The 22,787-nt window shown below is 43.7% G+C and overlaps 2 protein-coding genes across 2 annotated transcripts in view; one reads left to right on the plus strand and one right to left on the minus strand.

The window, feature by feature from the left end:
* LOC125689819 (uncharacterized) overlaps positions 1 to 7,983 on the minus strand; it is a 259,018-nt gene extending 251,035 nt beyond the window's left edge. The window contains exon 1 of the mRNA XM_048937492.1: positions 7,237 to 7,983. Coding sequence (XP_048793449.1) covers positions 7,256 to 7,954 — 699 coding nt within the window. The 5' untranslated portion in view covers positions 7,955 to 7,983 and the 3' untranslated portion in view covers positions 7,237 to 7,255. The remainder of the gene's footprint in view (positions 1 to 7,236) is intronic.
* Positions 1 to 22,787, plus strand: part of PINX1 (PIN2 (TERF1) interacting telomerase inhibitor 1) — a 63,319-nt gene that overhangs the window by 13,864 nt on the left and 26,668 nt on the right. The gene's annotated exons all lie outside the window — the stretch shown is intronic.

A 22,787-nucleotide genomic window follows, 5' to 3' on the forward strand; every position in this document is an offset into this window, starting at 1 on the left:
AAGTACATATGCACCAACAGAACTCTCTCAGTTGACACCACTGCTGATTGGGAAAATACGCCTTAGATCCATTGCAGTAAAATCACTATGAAATGAGGAAAAACAGGGTTTTAGTGCAAATCAGTGGAAGAAGACAGTTGTTATGGCTAAGGCAGTAGCCACTCATATATTTTTCCAAGTAGTTTATTTTGTTTCCTCTTTATGCTCCTCATCTTTCTGTTGTTGTTGTTGTTGTTGTTGTTGTTGAGTGCCTGCATTTGTGGCAGCTTGTGAGGGGTGTGCAAGTTGGTGCAAATTCCTTGACCAATATAGTGATGTTATAGCCAGCAGAAGGTGATGGCCACTGTTGTGCACATTTCCTTTTTAACCTTGCTGAAAGCTAAGCTCGTGTTTCATGGTTCTGGCAAGAAGTCACAGGTTGTTCCCTGTTCAGTGGCCAGATTTCCACATGCAAATGTAGGCAGGAGGTAATATGATTTGGAGCTGCATTGTTGTCTTCTGGCTACCGTCTGCTGCTAAGCAGCCACTGGGAGAGCACAATTGCTTTTCTTTTTTTTTTCCTCCCTTCATGGGTCAGAGATCTGTGGAGTTTTCACAGAACAAAAATGTGTTGCTCAGGCCCTCCAGCTCTGAGCAATTCCATTTCATTGCACCCGTGAACTCTCTCTGCCCTTCCCATTATGTTCTAGAGCCTGGTCCTTAAGGTGGCAGAAATGGAGCTGCCTCTTGAGGATGTGCAGTGCTGTTCCCTGTCTATGTTTGCATTCTGTTCTTGAAATCCCTGTACTCTGGCTACTGCCTAAGTGTGGCAGAGAAAGCACTACAGGAGCAGGAAAGTGCTGTCATTCTCTTGGAAGCAAGTTGTTCCTATCTGTTCCTGTACAGAGATAAGGTAGGGAGAGTTCTGGTGTCCATCAGAGCCCTGAGCTATGCCTTCAGGCTGTGGTAGGTTGTGGTTCCCTATAATTGCAGCCCCTGTGACAGCTGATAAATGCTGTACACTGCTGTCCCTGTTCAGAGAATATGAGGACAGCTTCCATACTTCATAGGTTCTAGAACTGTAAATCCAATTACATGTTCCATGCTGTATGTGCAACCAAGATGATGTATAAAAGTTGTTCCTGTAGCATGACATTGTATTTTTAAATCCTCTTCTAAGGTATTTAGATTCCTTCCCCTCTTCTCCCCTTGTTTTGCCTCCCGCACCCCTCCTCCCCCCCCAAGATTTGGTTAGAGAAGCATTCAGTCCAAATCAAATTTGGAATGGATGATCTGTCCTCAGCTCCCAACTCTTGACTTTCTGACCAAGATATAATAATTCTGTTGCCCAGATTTCTAGTTATTTCAAACTGAGATCAGGACTATCTTGGGTATGATTTCATGGAAGCATGCAAGAATTGCTTTTCATACAATCACAGACTGGAGGAGACCTCTGGAGCTCCCTAGTTCAGTTGTAGGGTCAACTGTAGCAAGTTCATTCAGACTTTGCTAGGTTAGATTTTGACCATTTCTCTCCCTTAAAGCCTCCAATTCAAATTCATAACAGAATTCCATAAATGGATCACTTACAGAGTAGGAGATAAGGAACAACTTGGAATAATGAAATTCTTGTGCTAAAAACAGGCTCAGCTGGATGAGCATTTGTTATTCACAGAATCACAGAACTGTAGGGGTTGGAAGGGACCTCCAGAGCTCATCGAGTCCAACCCCCTGCCAAAGCAGGTTCCCTACAGCAGGTCGCACAGGTAGGCATCCAGGCAGGTCTTGAACATCTCCAGAGAAGGAGACTCCACGACCATTCCATAGGGATCAGGGGCACTGAAGTGTACAGAGAGGATTAAAGTTGTATTCCAATGTCTGGTGGCATTATGGCCAAGATTTTAATCTGTGAGTTGCAGATCTTCTCTCACTCCTTTGAGATGCTACACTTTCAGCCTTTGAGCTTTTTGGTATCCAGCAGTGGCTTGTAGTGCTGTAGATCCTGGCAGTGGTGTTGCAATGAGAAACTTCAGCACTGTGGTCCTGTGCTACACAGTTGGTTTGTGTTATACCAGGCTATTGTTAAAGATTAGGAGAAGAAGGGGGAAAAGAAAGTGATACCCAGTAAACTCCATCTGTGCCCACAGTCAAGTGGAAACCAATGGAAGGACTTAAGGCTAAGTGACATGGTGAGGACCCTACAGGATAACCCTGCCTTCTCTGAAGTCCTTCTCAAAAACATGCCCCCCTCTGAGCTGCTGGTGTCTCAGCAGATCAAGTATGTCTGAGAGATGTTGTCCCAGTTAGTCATATTCAGTCTTAACTGTATGCTTATTGGCAGTCATTTTATGATCTTGACCTGTGTGTCTTTGGCAGGAGACATTTTGTGCTACTTTGGTTTGTGATGTCCTAATTGAAAAGCAGATTTCGGGCTCACTCTTAACTGTCTCAGTAGCCAGTGACTGATCTGGCGAATGGATCTTTACTCTTGTGTCACACTGACACCGCTGCAGCAAGTAAGGATGTTGAAATTTGGGTTATCTGTGTTATCAAACTGAAGGGGAATTGGCGAGAGGACACTAAAGATTGCAAAAGAGTGGAATCACAAAGGATATGGAAGGAAATTCTATTTGCCCCAAAGGGTTGAAAGGAGTTTCTCTAGAAGTAATAAAACCAGGATCCCAGTGAAAGCTGTTTGGATGGCATCGGGATAGGCCTTACTCGTGTTAGGCACAACCTTTCGTTCTCCTGAATGTTACACACAACGACACTTTATAAAGATTTAGATAAATCATGTGTCCAACTAAAACTTCCTTAATAAACTACACAGGGACTCCTTTTTTTTTTTTTTAAATTAAAAAAAAAAATGGGGGGAAGAAGACAATGGCTGGGTTTCAGAGTGGAATTAAATTGGAAACGTCTGTAGTTTTTCCCAGGGTGAGCAAGTGATCGAAAATATTGAATTGTAATTATGATGCTCTCTAGGGACGTGCAGTGAGGACCTGTTTTGCAGGGTGAGATCTGCCAGGCTTATTTTTTTCTTTTGCCCCCACTTTCCCTCTGGTTTTCTCGCTTGCTTAGGTACACTGGGAGCCGGTGAGACAGAAAAACAAATTCCATTAGTTCCTATCTGGTTGAACTTCCTCGAACCCCCACTATTTTTTTTTTTTTTTGCTTCTCAGAATTTCCTTCCTCCATCCAGCTGTGTTTCCTGATGAAGCCTTATCACTGGAGAAAATACTCCTGAGTGAGACTGAGGATTTGGGAATGAGTTACAGACAGTCCCAACTTGGTTGCTGAACAACATAATTCTGGCACTGGTTTCACTCTGGGGGCCGGGGGACTGGTTGTGATTTGCTGGCACATTCGTAAGAACTCCATTTGAGATGAGTACAAAACTGAATGTTTTGCATCCATCTCACTTCCATGTCTCAGGCCATTTGATGAGTAATCTGCTTCCTCCGAATTTCTGGAGCTTGAATGTAAACCTGCGTAAGTTCCCTCTAACAACCTGATCTGAGCAGCCCGAAAGTCTTGAGTTCGTGGTGATTTCTTCCGTGTTAGTCATTAGAAATGTAACTATCTGCCCTTGTTGCCTTCTTTATTTTTTTTTTTTAAATCAGGAAATTATCTTCTGACACATTTTGCAGAACTTCCTCAACTGACTTACGTTTCCCAGCACTTATCAGAAAACCTTGTTGGCTAATCTTCAGGGATGTAACTGAAAATCCATTAGAGCCAGGCCCTGTCACTGGCCCACTGGAGCTACGGGTAAATTGATGCAATTCCCTACAGCTGAACTTTCTGCAAAATACCAGTCATGATGCTGATCTTGGTGGGGTTTGACAGTGTCTTATAGGCATGTGACAACTTTAGTTTCTTGGATTTTCTTACCTGTGGCAAAAGGTTCTGATTTTGTGCTTTCAGGGAACAAAAACCTGCAGGAGAGGAAAATTAGTTAAAAATTAACTCCACCTTTTTACTGTTCTGCTTTGGAGACTGCAGCTAGCGTGAGAGATTTGGAAGCGAGAAGCAGAACAGAAAGAGGACATCAAAAACCTGGAGAGAGTCCAAAAGGTTTTAGTAAAATGGGTGACAGGGTTAGAGGGCAAGTCCTAGAAGGAGAGAGTGGAGGAACTGGATACGTTCATCTGAGAAGAGAGGCAGAAAAAGGTGACCTCTCTGCCTATAAATATCTGAGGGTCAGGGGGAGGGAGGAACAGAGGACGGGAAGGGATAGTAATCAGGGTAGGCAAAAGCCAAGAATGGTGATGGGGGTGAGAACCTTCAATTAGAAAAAGGAAGACACAACCTTACTCTTGAGCAGGCTTCCTCACAGTGATGTCAGCAGGGCAGTGGAAAAGTCCCCTAAGGGAAATCCCAGCTCCTCAGTAAGCGATGCCAAGAAAAAAGATGAATTTAACACTTTTAGACCCATTGGAATGGGGAAAGATGTAAGTAAAACATCTCCCAACAAGTTATTCTTTGTGTGGCTCCAGTAATGAAGCTTGGTTTCCTGCAGTTGTGCTGTGCTTGGGTTCTGTGGCGTAAAGGAGATGAGCTCATGCTGAAGTCCCTCTCCATGTGCACGCTGATCTATTGGCCTTCTCTGTCCAGCTGCCCATCTGCATGAGATACTTGAGTGCTTTAGTATCTTTGAAATAGCTGAGCTGCTGTTAGGTTGGATTAAAATGTTGCTTGAGAAACAAGAGCGTGTGATGTACACAAATAATCGGGGCAGAGAGACTGTGGAAGATTTGCTTCCTTAAGAAACTGCAGTAAAAATGTAATTGCTGTCGTTGGGTTCTGGAGGAAGATGGTAGGAAAATACTGAAATGGGCATTACTGGGCATCTTCTCCAGGCTCCCTTGGTAGTGCTGAGACACAGGTGCCCAAGTGTTCACTTGTTCCAGAGATGATACATATACGTGAAGCCAAACCATTCCTAGAGATGTTCACCTCTTTCTTTACTGGTCTAAGGAGGGAGCTAATATTGAGGTGCATCCTATTTATCCCCGAATTTATATTGTCAGTGTATCCTGCAGTGAAGCTGTCTGTGTTCTTCTGAGTATGGCTACTGCTCCATGCTTAATCTATCCAGTTCTTATGAAGGCTATGTTGTATTCTTTCTTGGATTGTGGAACAAAGCTAGCAGTAGAGTGGCCCAGTCTGCACAACCCAATGGTGTGTTCACAGACTTGGAATCCCCAGGAGCCTGCTTAATTAGGAGAAGGTTGCAAGCCCCTAGCTCAGAGCTACATGTGAGCAAGCCTTGCTGGTCCTACAGAGTTTCATGACAGAAGGAATTGTAAGTGCCAACTTGCAGTAGCTTAGTTTTCTTGAATTCAGTAGGTGCCTTTGCTGTATTCTGCAGCAAAAACGCTTGGGAGTATCATTAGATTTGTGTGTTCACCTGTTTCTGTTTTTTTATCATTGCTGTTTCTGACTATTTGAATGAAATGTAAAAAGCCCTTGCTAATGGTAATTTTAATACTACTGTAATACTTCAGTTGCTTCTTTGGTCTTCCAGTTTTGCTCTACTGCATATTTATGCAGCATACTTATCAGCATCTCTAGCTGATTCTTAACAGCGAGAGATGAGGATTTCCTTCAAAAGCCAAACAAAAAAATGCAGCAAAATAGAATCATACTGTCCTGAGTTGAAAGGGACCATAATGATCATCTAGTTTCAACCTTGCTGCTATGTGCAGGGTCGCCAACCACCAGATCAGGCTGCCCAGAGCCACATCCAGCCTGGAAATAAAACAGGTTCTCAAAGTAGTAAGAACAGGTTTCTATCACTAACATGCACTGGTTGTGTTTCAAACATGGGCAAACTCACAAGAACAGCATGACAATACAGCTAAGGGGCTAAATGCAGGTGGTGCAGATAGAGCAAGTCATCTGGCAACACATAGTAGCTTGAAATACTTCTTACTTGTACTAAGAGACATGGGTTTGTGGGGAAGTAGTGGTAGTAGGTGGGTGGTTAGACTGGATGCTTTTGGAGGTTTCTTCCAACCTCTTGTGATTCTGTGATTCTAAGTGGGTTTAAAACATTATTCTAAGTTGGTAACTTGTAATACTGTATAAGTCAGAATGAAGTTGAATTAGGCTCAAGGTGTTAACTGGGGCCATGTTGTTAATACTCCTCCATGCAGACAAGATTGCTCCAGGAGAACTGGTAAAAATGACTTTAGCCTGTGTGGTGTCCTCGTTGCCTATTCTATAAACACCTTGTTAATCAACAGAGGATAAATTAGTGCCGTTGAGATATCAGCAGAGAGAGGGAGAGGAAAGAGACATCTCCCAGTCTGGAAGAAATGGTGCTTTTTCTTCTTTTCTTCTCTTTTCATTGGAGGAGAGCCTTGCTTCTAGCATTAGTTCCTTGGGGGGGTTGTTAGGAACTGAAACAAAACTGGGGGAGGCTCTTTTGATTTATCTTCTCTCCTTCCCTTTTGGTCACTTCGATAGGCATAAACAGCCGAGTTGGCTTTAATGTGTTACCATTAGAGACCAGGCATTAGCTGGAATAAACCATCATGCCTCACAGTGAAAAATATCCCTTGATTGGCTAATTAATCAGTCAAAGGGGAATGACATGGCCCTCGGCTTGAGGGACTCTGCTGCACAGGTAAACAGGTCATTGATAAATGGTTTACCCGCAAATTCATATATCAAGAAAACTTAGTCATTTTTTAACTACACTTTGTGTGAAAGCTGCACTGCATTTTTGGAGGTGTATTTTTGCTGCCCTTGCTTTTTGCATTGTGGGTGTTTTTAGATTGTAAACGTTTTTAAGAAGCGAAGTCCAAACAGAGTGAAAATTGTAGTTCTTCTCTTTTGTGAATCACCTCTCTCCACCTCTTAAAAAAAAATAAATAATAATAATTAAGAAAATGAGATTCCTCACACATTATATGGATGTAGCTCACATCCATAATTGAGCCTGGAGAAATATCTGGGGAAATGCATGGAGAAGCCTTTGTTGGTGGTAGATTTCATATTGTCCGAACCAGTTTGGGTATGTCTGAAGCCATCTGTATGGAATATAACACTTTGTCCTGGAAAAATGGTCTTTCAGTGGATTTCTCCACTGTGAGTTGTGCATTTGATGGTTTTGTTTTTGTTTTTTTAAAGGATGAAGGTGGGAGAGGAAGAATCCAGCTCTACATGAAGTAGAATCATAGAATCATAGAATCATAGAATCACCAAGGTTGGAAAAGACCTAAAAGATCACCCAGTCCAACCATTCACCTATTCCCAATAGCTCCTACTAAACCATGTCCCTCAACGCAACATCCAGTCTTTCCTTGAACACCCCCAGGCTCGGTGATTCCACCACCTCCCTGGGCAGTCCATTCCAGTGCCTGACCACCCTTTCTGAAAAGTAATACTTCCTCATGTCCAGCCTGAATTTCCCCTGGCGTAGCTTGAAACCATTCCCCCTGGTCCTATCCCTAATGACACGAGAGAAGAGGCCGACCCCCAGCTCACTACAACCTCCCTTCAGGAAGTTATAGAGAGCAATAAGGTCTCCCCTGAGCCTCCTCCTCTCCAGGCTGAACATTCCCAGCTCCTTCAGCCTCTCCTCATATGGCCTGTGTTCCAGACCCCTCACCAGCTTCGTTGCCCTTCTTTGAACACGTTCCAGGGCCTCAGTATCTTTCTTGCAGTGAGGGGCCCAAAACTGGACACAGTACTCGAGGTGCGGCCTCACGAGTGCTGAATATAGGGGAACAATCACCTCTCTGCTCCTGCCTGCAACACTGTTTCTGATGCAAGCCAGGATGCCATTGGCCTTCTTGGCCACCTGGGCACACTGTCGGCTCATGTTCAGCCGAGCATCAATCAATACCCCCAGGTCCATTTCCTCTACGCAGTCCTCCAGCCACACCGCCCCAAGCCTGTAGCGTCGCCTGGGGTTGTTGTGGCCGAAGTGCAGGACCCGGCATTTGGCCTTGTTGAAACTCATTCCATTGGCTCCAGCCCAGCTCTCCAGCCTGTCCAGATCCCTCTGTAGGGCCTCGCTACCCCCAGGCAGATCCACACTTCCAGCCAATTTAGTGTCATCTGCGAATTTACTGAGGGTGCACTCGATGCCCTCATCGAGGTCATCAATAAAGATATTGAAGAGGACAGGCCCCAGCACCGACCCCTGCGGAACACCACTCACGACCGGTCGCCAGCTGGATTTGACTCCATTCACCACCACTCTCTGTGCCCGGCCCTCCAGCCAGCTCCTTACCCAGCCAAGAGTGTACCCATCCAAGCCTCTGGCTGCCAGCTTCTGCAGGAGAATGCTGTGGGAGACAGTGTCAAAGGCTTTGCTGAAGTCTAGGTAGACCACATCAACAGCCTTTCCTTCATCCACCAGATGGGTCACTAGATCATAGAAGGAGATCAGGTTGGTCAAACAGGACCTGCCCTTCATAAACCCATGCTGGCTAGGCCTGATCCCCCGGTCACCCTGCACATGCCGCATGATCTCCCTCAAGACAATCTGCTCCATAACCTTCCCTGGCACCGAGGTCAGGCTGACAGGCCTGTAGTTCCCCGGATCCTCCTTACGACCTTTCTTATAAATGGGAGTCACATAGTAGCATACAAATGAGATCTGGAATCCCTCTTCTACATGGGGTGCATGAATAGGGTTGTATAAGGAACCATAAAATGCTGTTAGAAAAGGCACAGCTGCTTAATTGGGTGCACAAAAGAAATCCTTGCCATGCTGTTGCGCTTTGCCTTGGGTTTCTTGGTTTGCTTGGATGTTTGGTTGGTTTTTTTGAACCAACTTTGAGTAAGTAGCACACTAGTGCCTAAGAATGTGAGCACAGGTACTGGGGAATGAAGTCAACTTTATTTCCATCATGAGTAATCTCTTCCTTCCAAACAGCCCTTGTCGTGGGCCTGCGCTTTTATAGGATGACTTTGTTGTGTTTTTCTTTTTAAAAATATTTATCTGATCAAAGAGCTTTCTTTAAAAAATAACAATAAAATAAAAATTCCAGTGCCGTAGTTCAAAACAAGGAAAAGTACACTTTTTTGATCCTATCACAACAGGATTTGTGGATGGAAGTGTGAACTAAGCAGGTGGCTTCCTGTTGATTTGAAAGGCAGGTGGGCAAGTTCTTGACAGCAAGTTGATTTTGCAGGCTGCTGTCTGCCCTCCTTTCCTTGATGTCCTGGTATGAGAGTATGTTGTGTGCTCTTTCCTTCTGCTGCCACAGCACAGAGCCAAGACAACGGGCCTTGGCACAAAGGAGCTTGTTCCTGAGTGATTGGGATTGGGATCCTATGGGAGTATAGCAACAGAGTAAATGATAGGAAAATAGCAGTATGTATTCTCCATTGGAAAGCAGAAAAAAGAATTATCATCCACAGGCAGCATGCAGAAGGAATGGATTTTTACAACGTGGTCTTATTTTTTCTGACTTTTAATTATAAACAGGTGTCTGACCTCTCAGTGAGGGTTTCTCCTGATTTTTGGGCCATAAAACCCATCATGGAGCTGCTGGGTTGGTTCAGATGGCATAACTGGATCAGAAGTTGGAGCAAAATAGATTATTCAACCTGAGAATGTATGTGAAATCAAGGAAATGAGCTTTTCCACTTCTAATCCAGTATCAATACCTGAAGGGAACCTACACCCAGGAGGGGAGTAAACTCTTCAAAAGGGCTGACAACAGCAGGACTAGGGGAAATGGTTTTAAGATGAAGGAGGGAAGATTTAGGTTGGATGTTAGGGGGAAGTTCTTTACTAGGAGAGTGGTGAGGCCCTGGAACGGGCTGCCCAGGGAGGTTGTGGATGCCCCGTCCTTGGACGTGTTTAAGGCCAGGTTGGACGGGGTCCTGGGCAACCTGATCTGAATGTGTGTGTTTGGTGGCCCTGCCAGGCAGGGGGGTTGGAACTACATGATCCTTGGGGTCCCTTCCAACCCGGGTGATTCTGTGATTCTGTGATTCTGTGATTTTGGCTTCTCTAATGAGCTTTTTTTGCTTTCCAATCTGGAAAAATATTTTCTTCTTCAGGGCAGCTTTGTGAGTGGATAATTCCTCCTCTCTGACCTGTCTCAACTGCCTGATTAGTTTTAAAATGTTGTCAATTTGGACTTATTTTAATTTGTCAAAATAATAGGGCAAGGTGAAGAAATCCCTTATCTGTGGTTTCTTTTCCCTATATTCTGACTTTGCAAGCTGTCATCAGTGTTTTCCTTTGAATTGTTGTGCTGCTGCCATATTGAAAGGCAGATATGACCAGCTGACTAGTATTGCTAATTAGGTTATCTACTAATGAATGCAATGAATGAAATTAAGAAAACAGTATGGTGGAGAAGATGGTGCAGTGGGATAGTAAGTATCTTCCAACTTCTGTTTGCTTTATCATTAGCTTTAAAATGATGTCAATTACCAGCATCTTGCTGATGGCTTGTTGTGTTGTTCCAAAATGCTTTTTGGGAAGAAAGTAGCATTTGGTACTAAGGATGAGTGCTGCCCAGCTTTGAATACTAAGTCACGTTATTGCTAAGAGGAATCATAGAATGGCTTGGGTTGGAAGGAACCCTTAAGATCACCCAGTTCCAACTCCTTGCTACAGGTAGGGACACCTCCCTCCAGACCAGGTTGCTCACAGCCCCATCCAGCCTGGCCTGGAATGGTTGCAGGGAGGGGGCATACAGAGGAGAAGCAAGAAAGCAAGGGTCATGCAGCTGAAGTAAGCTACAGAATAAAGATTGAGAGGAGCTCAAGCAAACCTGAGTTTTGCTCAGCTGGAAAATGATTGAGTACCGTACTGTACAGATTCCAATGTTTCTTGGCACATAACTTTGTCTGAACTCTTCCTTACACTGGATTAAGTGATGTGACATCTGTCTTTTGTGTGTGGTTTGTTCTTCCTCTCTGTGAGGGAAATGGGTTGTACATCCAAGCATTTCGATTTGGTGGACTCTGAAGTAATACGAACCCGGTGGGGAGTAGTGAAGACAAGATGAAGTGTGCTCTGGCTTTGGAGCAGAAAATGTTGCTGGTTATGGTAATTAGCTCCTGTGGAATTTTGTTGCACAGTTCATGAGGGACCTGCAGAAAGTTCTGCACAGATGAGTGTAAACCTGCTGGTAGGAAATCCTTGTGTGTAGAATCACAGAATCACAGAATGGCCAGAGTTGGAAGGGACCTCAAGGATCATGAAGCCCCAACCTCCTGCCACAGGCAGGGCCACCAATCTCCATATTTAATACCAGCCCAGGCTGCCCAGGCCCCCATCCAGCCTGCATCAAGGCTCATGAAGTCCGTTTTGTGACCATCTGTCACTTAACTCAGCTGAAGGTAAGCGTAGTACTTAGTTGGATGTCCCTTACACTGAGCTCTGAGCTCCTGTGTAATGGACGAGGCCAGTTATGATTAGACCTCACAGATGATAGAGAGTCCAGTGCATGGGAAGTACATCTATCTCTGAGATGCTTATTTCTGAGGTGATTATTTCTGTTTTGCTCTCTTCTTAAGTCATCTCTTTTCTCATCATGATCTGATTTCCTTCGAATCCTGGAACGTGTTGACAGCAGAATCGAACTCAGGCTAACTGGATCCTGTGTCACCTGTGTGAAGGGAAGATCAAAAATCCTGTCTGCCCTAAAATCTTATTTTCCAGAGTGTTGAAGAATTTAAATGTCACTTAGTTCTTCAGTAGTTGAAAGAAAATTATTTATTCTCAGTAGTTTTTACAAAGAAATTTCTGTAAGCCAGGAAGAAGAAAAAGCTCCTCTTGCACATTGGCTTAGTCAGAGGCTAATGCTAATTAGGAAATGCTTTCCAGTTTGCAAAAATAAGATCATTTTCTTTGGGGAAAAAAAAAAAAAAAAAGTTTATGTTCATTTAAAATAGGCAACTTTCATATTTTACAGCAAATATTTTCAAGTAGAAATAGGAATTAGTAGGAATGTTGTTTTTATTTTCAGATTTCTTGGAGGTGCTGCATTTTTAGAATTATTGTTATTAATAAGACCAATATATTCCCTAATGGAGGAAAAACAGCTGATGTGAAAAAAGTCATCTAATTCTAGGAATGTGTTATTCCAGGTAATCCTTTGTGTATATGTATTTGTTTGATGTCTCACTAATCTGAATGGAATCAGGTTGGAAAAGACCTTCAAGATGAAAATCCAACCATCAGACTGACCTACCAAGTCCCATCACTAACCCATGTCTCCTGGTCCACACATCTCTTCGATGCCTCCAGGGATGAGAACTCCACCACTTCTCTGCACAACCAAAGAAACCAGCACCTTCCTCGCTGCAGCATTTCTTCTGGTGGTTGTAGGGAGCAATGAGGTTTCCCCTTAGCCTCCTTTTTCCAACTAAATAACTCCAGTGCTCTCAGTTGCTCCTCATACATCTTGTTTTCTGGTCCCTTCACCACCTTTGTTGCACACAAGCAACCCAGCTTCCTCCTTGCAGTAAGTTACCCAAAACTGAACACAGCATTCAAGCTGTGGTCTCACCAGTGCCCCGTGTGCAACGTTTCATGTATTTCTTATATTTAATGTGTAGTATATCAGGAGCTGTTAAGTCTGTATGCCACTCGCTGCTTGTCGTGGTCAAATGAAAGCTATTTCCTCCAACAATTTTTGAATTGTCTGAGGGCTTCAAATCTTTGTGACTCAGCTTGTCCCAGAATTGGGTCCTTGATCAGTAAACAACACATTTAGTCCAGTGGGTTACAGAGCTTTCTAAGTACTTTCCTTTTCTGTGTTATCAGTCTTTGCAGTGATGGCATCGGTTCAAAATTCAGATTGTTCCATGAAGACCACCGTAATAGTTTGCTTATATAAACCTTGTGGTGCTGCTCAGCTTGTATCTGGGGCAGTGATATAATGAAACACGTGAATGTCAGGTTATGCAGTTCTCAAGTTTGCTTCTGTCTAAAAATGTTTCTCCTGAACTGAAGAATGAATGTTCTGTGGGGAGCGATACAGCATTGGTCAAAGTGACCTAATTTCAGCCACTTACTATCTGTGACTGTGCTAATGCTGGGAGCTTAGGCATTCATTTACATTTCATCTTAAAAGCAGGGAGAATGCTCGGCCAAACTTCAAGGTGATGAGAGAAAATTGTGTAATCCTATACGTCAGCAGGCAAGTGGAAAAGGAAGCTTTTTGTTGTGACTTGCACACTAACAAGTTGGAAGGCAGGTTGTCCCCATTTTAACTTATGCTTCGTTAAGCCTTCTATTAATCTCTGTTTCTAAACGCCTCTCTCCTAGACCCTTGGCATTTTCATGCCAAGATGGATTTAAGCATGTGATTTGTCTATAGAGGACATCACCCTGCAGTGGATCCCAGGAATGTGATTCAGGTGAGGCACAGTGAGCTTGCAGTCAGGGCTCTTTGCTTTGCTTCCACCCACATGCTGTGCAGCCTTGGGTCAAGTCACTTCTCTGCATCCCCGTTGCACAATCCCTAAATCTGGGGATGATTCATGTATGCCATGTAGGTGGTATTAGTCTAATTCATGTTAAGCATGCACTTCTTCATGAAGTGCATTGAAATATTTAGATGATAAGTAAGAATGTTGAAGTGCAGAGTGTATCACACATGTTCACTTTCTGCTGGTGGCTATTTCTGGAGAACCAGTAGAGCCTTTTGAAGTGTAGTGTATGTGCTTGCCTGTTTACCTTTTGAACTTTACAGCCACAGTGCCTAGTGAAGCTGTGTTGTGGTTTTAGGACATCGTTACTTAATTAAACTTCGAGAGATTCCTGAAGCGTGACTGTCTCCAGCTTTTCTGAAATCCCTGCAAAAGCAAGGCTGCTTACATAAAACCAGGATGGGAGGGAGAAGTGCTCCAGAGCACCACATTATGTACACATCTGAGGGTGAGGGTATGTAACCCTGCAGGTCTGTGCATCTTGGAAAGCTGAGGTCAAGCAAGAAGTGAAGAGGTATCTACCTGCAGGAGTGTTTGTATAAATGGTTGCTTCTGGTAAAGTGAAGTAGCAGCCCTTGTTTTGACAGCTAGTACTTAATGTATCACTTGGGCTGCTGATTCTCTGACATCCATTCATTACAGCAGACCTCCTCTGACCAGTGCTTACCAACCAAAGCGCCGCAGAGATTTTTTTCCTCCTTTTTAATAAGCCTAGTGTTTCTCAGTTACCAAATGGCAAAGGAATGCTGTGTGTAGCAACTGAGATGGATCGCATCCAAAGGCAGAAAATATGGCCTGTTCCTTTTTCCTCCATTGTCGTAGGGAAATGGGTGTCTCCAAGAGACGCCCATCAGTATAGCCCTTGCTCTTCAGCAACAAAAGTCTGGGTGTTCTGATTTTTAACACTTGCTACTAGAAAACAGAGGTTTGTCACTCCTGGCAACTGACTTTACAACAAAAACTGATAACAATAAAGGGCTTCGTGCCCAGTCCTGGTTTGTGCTTGCTTTCTGGGAATCTTCCAGTCTAGTGGTGATGCTGTCCCCTCGCTTTTACCCGCAGAGCTGTCTCTGGATGCAGAACTCACTGCATGGTTTATAGAGTCCCAAATGTCTTTTGTACCTCAAGAGTGTGGCACCTCCACTCGTTTGGTAATATTTAAAGCATACAACACAGAAGCCTTGCAGGTCTGTTGCAAATATTGTTCAAATCTAGAATTACAGTTTGATTTTGAACCTTCATTCTTTCTTGTATTACAACTGAATGCTCTTCACCCAAGGACAGAAGGGCTTAGGTATATCTATGGGGCTGTAAGATCTTTCTGTTCCTAGACATGTTTCCTTCTGCAGAGTCAGCTGAAGAAGAATTGCATACGTGTACCTTACCCATTCTAGTACACAACATGGCACTTTGGCTTATAGCCTGTCAGCAGGGTGGCTTTGCATTGGAATGACTAATTTATAGGTAGATGCTCTATGCTGATTTTGCTGTATGGTGATGACAGTAACCTTCAGCAAAGTGGTGTGCAGACAGCTGGATCTGCTGACATCTTCAGCTGCTGCAGCAAGATTCACCAGGATTCACCTGCCAGAGCTCTTGGACAAGCACTGAGCCAGGCCACTGTGGGACAGAGTCTGGAAAGATGCAGGTGATATTCCTGAATGAAAGAGAGGGGGAAGGATGGCTGAAGGGATGGGAACTGGCAGCATTCTGGGGGAGACTGCAGGGTTGAAAGCAAGGAAAATACATCTGGAGCTAATGTCAGGTAACAGAATATTAGAACTCTACCATAGCATCTCAGAAGTACTTTTTGTACTTAGATTTCCAGGAAGTTTTCCTTTTTATGGTTCAGAATTTTGAACTATAAGCTGCAAAACTGTTTTGTCCTAATCAGTATCCAGTTCCTCTGGAACCTGTATTGTCATTCTGGTAGGAGAATTCTGTCTTCCTGGGTCTGAAGTCCTTGAAAGAAAACACGAGGTTGCTCTCAAGGGAGAGCTGTGGTGTTTAATACCACTTCAGGGTCCTGACACACAATCATCTTCAGGTTGTCATTTGAGAGGTACCCACTTAGCTTTCTTGTTTTGTCCTTCAAGTTATCTTGTTGCTGTGGAGATTTGCAGATAATGATGGAGTCAAGACTGTGTTCTCCAGTTGTTTCAGAGTTAAGCTGGAGGCCTAAAGAGGAGGGAGATTAATCCTAGCTGAGAGGTTAAACTTAGTGATGCAACATCTAAGAATCAGGAGAAGAGCACAGCACCAGTGAAGGGCCATTTAACTCACTTAAGGTATGACCTGTGCATTTGAGGGTCACCTCTCTCCATTGAATATGATGATTTTGGCCTCCAGATTTAAAGCCTCCACTAAATATAAATATTTGGAATGGATTGTGCTTTGGGTACAGCTCTTGATTTATGTATTGCAAATACATAAAAGATAGGTGCTATTTTCATTTCTATATGGAGCCTTAGGTAATGAGTTTCATTTGTGTCAGGCTCTGTCTTAAAGGTTTGGTACTGTGAAAATGAATCAGTACAGAGAGTGTGCATAGGACTTCAAGGAGCCTTGGGAGGGACCCCAGGAGCACAAATTATTGTGTAAATGAATGTCATTTCTTAACATTATTATACATAGATGATTCTTCTCTCTCCCTCTTTGTGAATCACTTTCCTAAATCAACCTTTACAAGTAAAAATCCATTTCTGTAGGAGATCCAAGCAGGAAGCCTTGTTAAAGCAGTAGCTTTATATGCCCAGTAATTTATAGGCACCTTTTCCCACTGTGTGTGTGTCTCAGAATTGGTACCCAGTTGTTATTTAGGAGGGCATATTATTCACTTTTCTCCAGCTTTTGGGAAAGCAGGGCATGCTACTCATTTGAAAATCATACTGGCTCCTTTATCACTGCCAGTCTCCATCAGCAACGCTACATTCCCTGCTTGACACGAAGGAGGTTTGCCCTGAATAAATGTAGTAGATAAATGGTCTTTCTGTTCCTCTGAAGAATTTGGGCCACTTCTCAAAGTTGGTGCCAGAAGTACAGTAGCAGAGTGGCATGGTTAAAGTTAATTGCAGTCAGATTTTAGTTAAAAGTCTAACTAGCTTGTCAGCTTTGAATTTATATTTTCACAGTTCACTAGGGAGTGATAATAGGGAGGCTTTGATGTAGCTTGCTGTATTTTGCTTTGTACTAAATGCTCCCAAGTTTAGTAAATAAACTTTTTTATTGAGCAGGGGGGCTATGAATGACCTCTGAGCTGTCCATAAGAAACACAGCATTCTCTCATCCAGGGGCAGCAGGGTGGCGTAGCTGCACGGCTGGCGAGTTGACCAAGGTTTGCATGGAGCACCAAGGCTGAGCTCTCTAAGAAACAGCTCATCAGAGACTTGTTAATTAGGTGTTACTAGAAACTTGCTGAAACAGTGAAGCTGTGAAGCGTGGAGCACTTATCCCTCTAATATATTTGTTGATTTTGAGCAGTGAAGGAATGCAGTTCTAATTATAGAACCATAGGATGGTTTGGTTTGGAAGGGACCCTTAAGATCACCCAGTTCCAATTCCCTGCTATAGCAGAGATACCTACCTCTACACCAGGTTGTTCAATATCCCAAGTTGGATTTTCCTTTGCCTGTGTGGATGAACCAAGGCTGTCCTTAGCAGCTACACAGTGGTCCAGAGCCCTTATCTCTGGACTGTGGCTTCAAAACAAATAAAACTTCATTTAAAGTAATTCTTTTGAAACATGGTGGTTCTTGTTTTAATTGGAATCAAAATATCTTCCCCCTGTTATGTTTGAAAATTGCTGGTGACGTAGGTTTGTGATGTTCAGAGCTGTGTATTCTATCCCTACTTTATAACCAGCAAGAAAGTATGCAAGCTCCTCAGTCATCTTTCAAAGTGCATAAGCACAAAGCCATGCTGTTCCATGTACTGTTTAAAAGCAGTAATAACATTTGTTGTATTTTATTACAGTACTGTTGGTTAACCTTCTGTTGAAGAGAGTGTTACGTTTCGTACCTCCCAGGCACCTGTTCTCTGGTTGGAAGGCAAATCCAACTCAGGATATTGAGCAACCTGGTGTAGTGGGAGGTGTCCCTGCCTGTAGCAGGGGGGTGGAACTGGATGATCTTAAGGATCCCTTCCAACCCAAACCATTCTATGTTTCTATGGCATGTTACGGTTCTATGATCAATTTCCAAATGTCGAAGAATTTCCCCTAGCTCTTATTAAAACAATTTCTTAACCCTTTTAAAACATCTTAATAGAGCTTTAACTTTTATTTCTCTTTAAGTAAAGAGGAATAATTTATTCATTAACTTCTGTTTTTTTTCTGGTGATGTGCATGCCAACTACTGAGCTGTTTAAAAAGGTGTCAATGATTCCCTTGCAATCGTAACCAGTTGCATTTTCCTGGACGAATAGATTTCAGCCCCAGGATCTTACTGCAGTAAGACCTTGTTTCTCTCACAAACTCCCTTCCAGCAGCCATGAGTTTCTCAGACACTGTAGAAATTAGCTGTCATGAAAAACTGTTAGTGGAAGTCATCCCTAAGGTATGTAGGTTGCTCCAAAAGTAATGCCTCCTACTTATTTCCATGGAAACTACAACAGGTACAAAAAGAACAACAACACTGTTTGACAGAGTAAATTCTCAGTTACAGAACATTGTTTTTCACCATCATTAGCTTTACATTTTTGCCAGCAATGAACAAGAGCCTACACACCACGCTCATAAAAATCTGCACCAGCAGAAGTGACCCACTGTTTCACAGCTGCTGTGATGGCATCGTTGCTAGGAACATGTTGTCCATGCAGTCTGTCTTTCATTGGCCTGAACTGATAGAAGTCAGAATGTACCAAATCCAGACTATATGGTGGGTATAATCCAAACAAGAAGGGAGCCTATGATCAAGAGGGGAGTCAACTCTTTGAAAGGGTAGGTAACAGCAGGACAAGGAAGGGAAAATGGTTTTAAGTTGAAGGAGGGAAGATTAAGGTTGGATGTCAGGGGAAGTTCTTTACCATGAGAGTGGTGAGGTGCTGAAACAGCTGCCCAGAGAGGCTGTGGATGCCCCGTCCATCCCTGGAGGTGTTCAAGGCCAGGTTGGATGGGGCCCTGGGCAGCCTGGGCTGGTATTACATGTGAGGTTGGTGGCCCTGCATGTGGCAGGGAATTGGGGCTTCATGATCCTTGAGGTCTGTTCCAACCCAGGCCATTCTGTGATTTTGTGATAGAGTGTTGCAGGTTTTTGAACTGGTATGGGGCCTGGCATTACTGTATTGCAGGAGAAAGACTGTCTTCTTTGGCATGATTCTGCCTGACATTGGAATTTCCAGCCTTTCTTGGTCTGGGTAATGATGTAGTAGTCAGAGTTGATGGTTTGTCCCTGTTCCAGGAAATCACCCCTTTCTGATCCCAAAACACAGTGCAGATCACTTTACCTGCTGAGGTCTTCATCTTGAACATCTTCTTCTTTCAAGCTACGGCAGGGGAGATTCAGGCTGGACATGAGGAAGTATTACTGTTCAGAAAGGGTGGTCAGGCACTGGAATGGATGCCCAGGGAGGTGGTGAAATCACCAACCCTGGGGGTGTTCAAGGAAAGACTGGATGTTGCGTTGAGGGACATGGTTTAGTGGGAGCTATTGGGAATAGGTGAACGGTTGGACTGGGTGATCTTTTAGGTCTTTTCCAACCTTAGTGATTCTATGATTCTATGATTCTTGACTCTGGCTTTTATTACTGACCCTGTGTCTTGTCAACAGTAAGAGTTCAGCGAGCGTTGATGAACATCACTGAGTCCAATTTTTTTCACGTAGAGGAATTCATTGACAAACCTTTGCTTCATACACATTTCCATGCCATGTCATTTTGTCAGACTGCCCCTCTGCTGCCATCTGTCACTCAGCAACAACACGAAATGGGATACTGGTGGAAAGGTTCAACCTCTACTGCCATCCCACCAACATCCACCTCTTGTGTCCTAGGCCAACATCAGAGAATAGGAGGCATTACTTTCAGAGCAGTCCTTGTATTTTAAGCAGATCCTAAGGAAAGCTATATGGAGTATCAAACTAGTGACCTGGAGCTCTCTGGTCAGGTTTGATATTAGGAAAAACATCTCTAAAGTAGTGGTAATACATTGGCACAGCTACCAGGGAGTTGGTGGGGTCACCGTCCCTGGAGGTGTTCCAGAACCATGGGGATCTGGCACTGAGGATCAGTGGGTATGGTGGGGGTGGCTTGGGCTTGGGATCTTGGGGGTCTTTCCCCATAGGTCTGTGATTAGTGGACTTCCAGTCTCCTGGATATCAGTTTCCTGAGCTGCTCTTTCCTCTGCACGTGTGTTTGTGAAGCGAGCTTTGTGGATATAAACTGCTGCCTGCGTACCTAAGCTTACACAAGTGCAGATCACCACAGCCAGGATCAGCTAGCAGGAATGTGGTCTAGTCTTGCTCTGGCTAACCCAGTCAAAATGGGAATGTGTACTGCCAAGACTGTTGGAGCTTTCAGTTGCTCTGAGGAGTTCGACAAGGAACTCCAGGCAGCAAACAGAGTGGGACGTGGCTTTCTGTTCTGCAAGCTCTGCAGAATTGATTTCAGCACCTGTCTGCGTGGTTCAGTGGTAATGTCAATGTCCAGAGGCAGAGCTGGCTGTATTTGAAAGAAACGTTGGGTTTCGTCCATTCTGAACTGGAAATGGTAAAATTTAAAAATGTCATTGTTTTCAGAAGAGTCTTGAAAGGGAATTCTACGAAAAGAATCCATTCATAAAGCAAACAATCTGAAATACTTGCTTACACAAACAATTGTAAGCTGTAACACACATATGGTGACTTCTTAAATCCTAGTGCGGTCTACATTGTTTATATTGATGTTTAGCAGAACACACAGCTTTTGTGTTTTAAATAGGTTGCCAGCCAAATAGCATACTTGCATGAAGTTGAGATGTAAGGGACGTGGTTTAGTGGGGAAACATTGGTGGTAGGTGGGCGGTTGGACTGGATGATCTTGGAGGTCTTTTCCAACCTTGGTGATTCTGTGGTTCCGTGCTGTTGCAGATGGAGTTGGGCTGGCTGCACGTTGGCTGTGCCCATACCGTGTGTGGTTGGAGTGGATTGACATGTGTCTCCTAGAGACCTTCACATAATGGCTTCTGCAGTTCTGAGTTCAGTGCTGTCTCAGTCTAGAATATATTATACTGAACCTAGTCTTAGTTCAAGCACTGAAAAAGGAGTAAATGCTGAATCTGAGAATGATCATGAAACTTGACTCCCTTCAATTCTGCAATAAGATTATTTAAACAATTGTAATTGTTATTTACATAATTATACACTGTTCAATTCTCTGGAAATAGCACTCAGTGAACAACTATTCAGTACTTTGTTTTCATTGAGGGTGTGACCTAGGTCTTTGTTTACTACATTCAATTCAAGCACTACTCAGAAGAGCTAATTATGAATATTCTTGCTGGATTTCTAAATTGTTTGCTGCAGTGTATCTAAATTCTTTCCTTTTTGGCATTTCCTCTGCAGTCTGGGGAAGAAATGAAGTACTTGTAGAAGACAGTTTGTTATATCCTGAAGATGCAGGATGATCTATAATCTAATAGAGTCCAAGCAAAGAGAATTTCCTTCTTGCTTGTCCCAGTCCCCATGATGTTGCTGTGAAAAGGAGAGGATACAATCCTAACCTTTTGTTGAGCAGTTAAGCTCAAAAAGCATATGTATTAGTAGTAAACTCGAGAAGCCAGGCTACTTCCTTGGTCAGTGGTCTCCAGTTGTCCATGTTGTTGAACTGGAAGCATGGGCTGTAAATTGCCTTGGCCTGTTTTAGGAAATCAGCCTGTGTCAAAATTTGGGCATGCTGTTTTGTATAATGCAGTGCAGATGTCTGCTGATTCTAGGTTTGCAATTTGAGACGCCTGGAACCTCAGCTGTTTTGTTTCCCTGTTGCTTCACATCAGAGTTGCACGTGTTCACACTACTACTGATGTTGAGAAAAACACTGAGTGTTATTCAGATTTAAGGTTTTTGACAGGTGCTTATTAAAAAAAAAAAACAAACAAAAACCAAAATCCACCAGAAGCAATAGAATGATAAAATCATCTGAGGTGGAAAGGGCCTTCATAGATGATCTGGTCCCACTCCTGCACTGAACAGGGACACCCACAGCTCCATCAGTGTTCAGAGCACATCAAGCCTGGCCTTGGCTGTCTGCAGGGATGGGGCAGCCCGTGCCAGTGCCTCACCACCCTTAGTGTAAAAACTATTTCCATATATCCAGTCTAAATCTCCCCTCTTCTTGTTTGGAACTGTTTTCCCTTGTCCTGTCACAGCAGACCCTGCTGAAGAGTCTTATCTCCTTCCTTCTTGTAGTGCCCTGTTAGATACCTGAAAGGCTCCTCTCAGGTCTCTCTGGACCTCATCCAGGCAGTGAAGGGCTTGGCTTAATCCCTGTGTGCTCTGTGGCCAAGGCCAAGCTAGGACTGAAAGTCTGAAGTCAGTACTCAGGTAGTTTAACCAGAAAACTCATGTGGCTTTGTGTGTTTTGTACCGGATGCAATGGGGTCCTGCAGTGCTCTGTCTCCTTCAGTGCAACCCTCTGATTCATCCCTGAACAAGTCTGCCCTGCTCACTGCATGAAGGGAGGTCCTGTTCAAAACAACACGAAGTTATGTGGTTAAAATTGTATCAGTCTGCAAAAGCACAGGGGTGCTGAAAGAGTTAGGTGCCTAAATATCCTGGTTCACACACCTGCATCCCAAAGGTTTCTGTGTTTTTACTCCTGGTCTTGGCAGGTATAACTGAAGTATTGTGCAAGGAGGCTGTGGATGCCCCATCCCTGCAGGCATTCAAGGCCAGGCTGGATGTGGCTCAGGGCAGCCTGGTCTGCTGGTTGGCAACCCTGCACACAGCAGGGGGTTGGAACTAGATGAGCACTGTGGTCCTTTGCAACCCTAGGCCATTCTATGATTGTGTAATTCTAAGTGTTTTTGATTAGCCCAGCTAATTGTTCAATGGGTATACTTACAATTATTTTTTTTTTCATCTTTCCATGTAGTCTCTGAGTAAAGAAACATGCATTTTTGCAGGTGATGCTATTCATTGCTGCTCAATAGAAGTGGTGTTGTGCTAGAGAGGGAAACACGCTGGTCAAATCGCCTTTTCCTTAGAGATCTATTCCACATCTACCAGGTCTGTCTGCAAAAAAAACAGGCAAATTTGACTGCTTTTTTCTATTCAACTTCATTTTTGATGCAGTGACACTTCTGCCTTTTTTGGGTTGCAGTTTCTTGTCTAAGTGCAGGCAGCTCACTCGCAATGGGAGATGATATAAATACCTGGGTAGGAACTCATCCTCTGAAGTTACTCCATTAATCCATG

This window comes from Lagopus muta, chromosome 2, assembly GCF_023343835.1.
Source record: "Lagopus muta isolate bLagMut1 chromosome 2, bLagMut1 primary, whole genome shotgun sequence".
NCBI classification, from domain to species: domain Eukaryota; kingdom Metazoa; phylum Chordata; class Aves; order Galliformes; family Phasianidae; genus Lagopus; species Lagopus muta.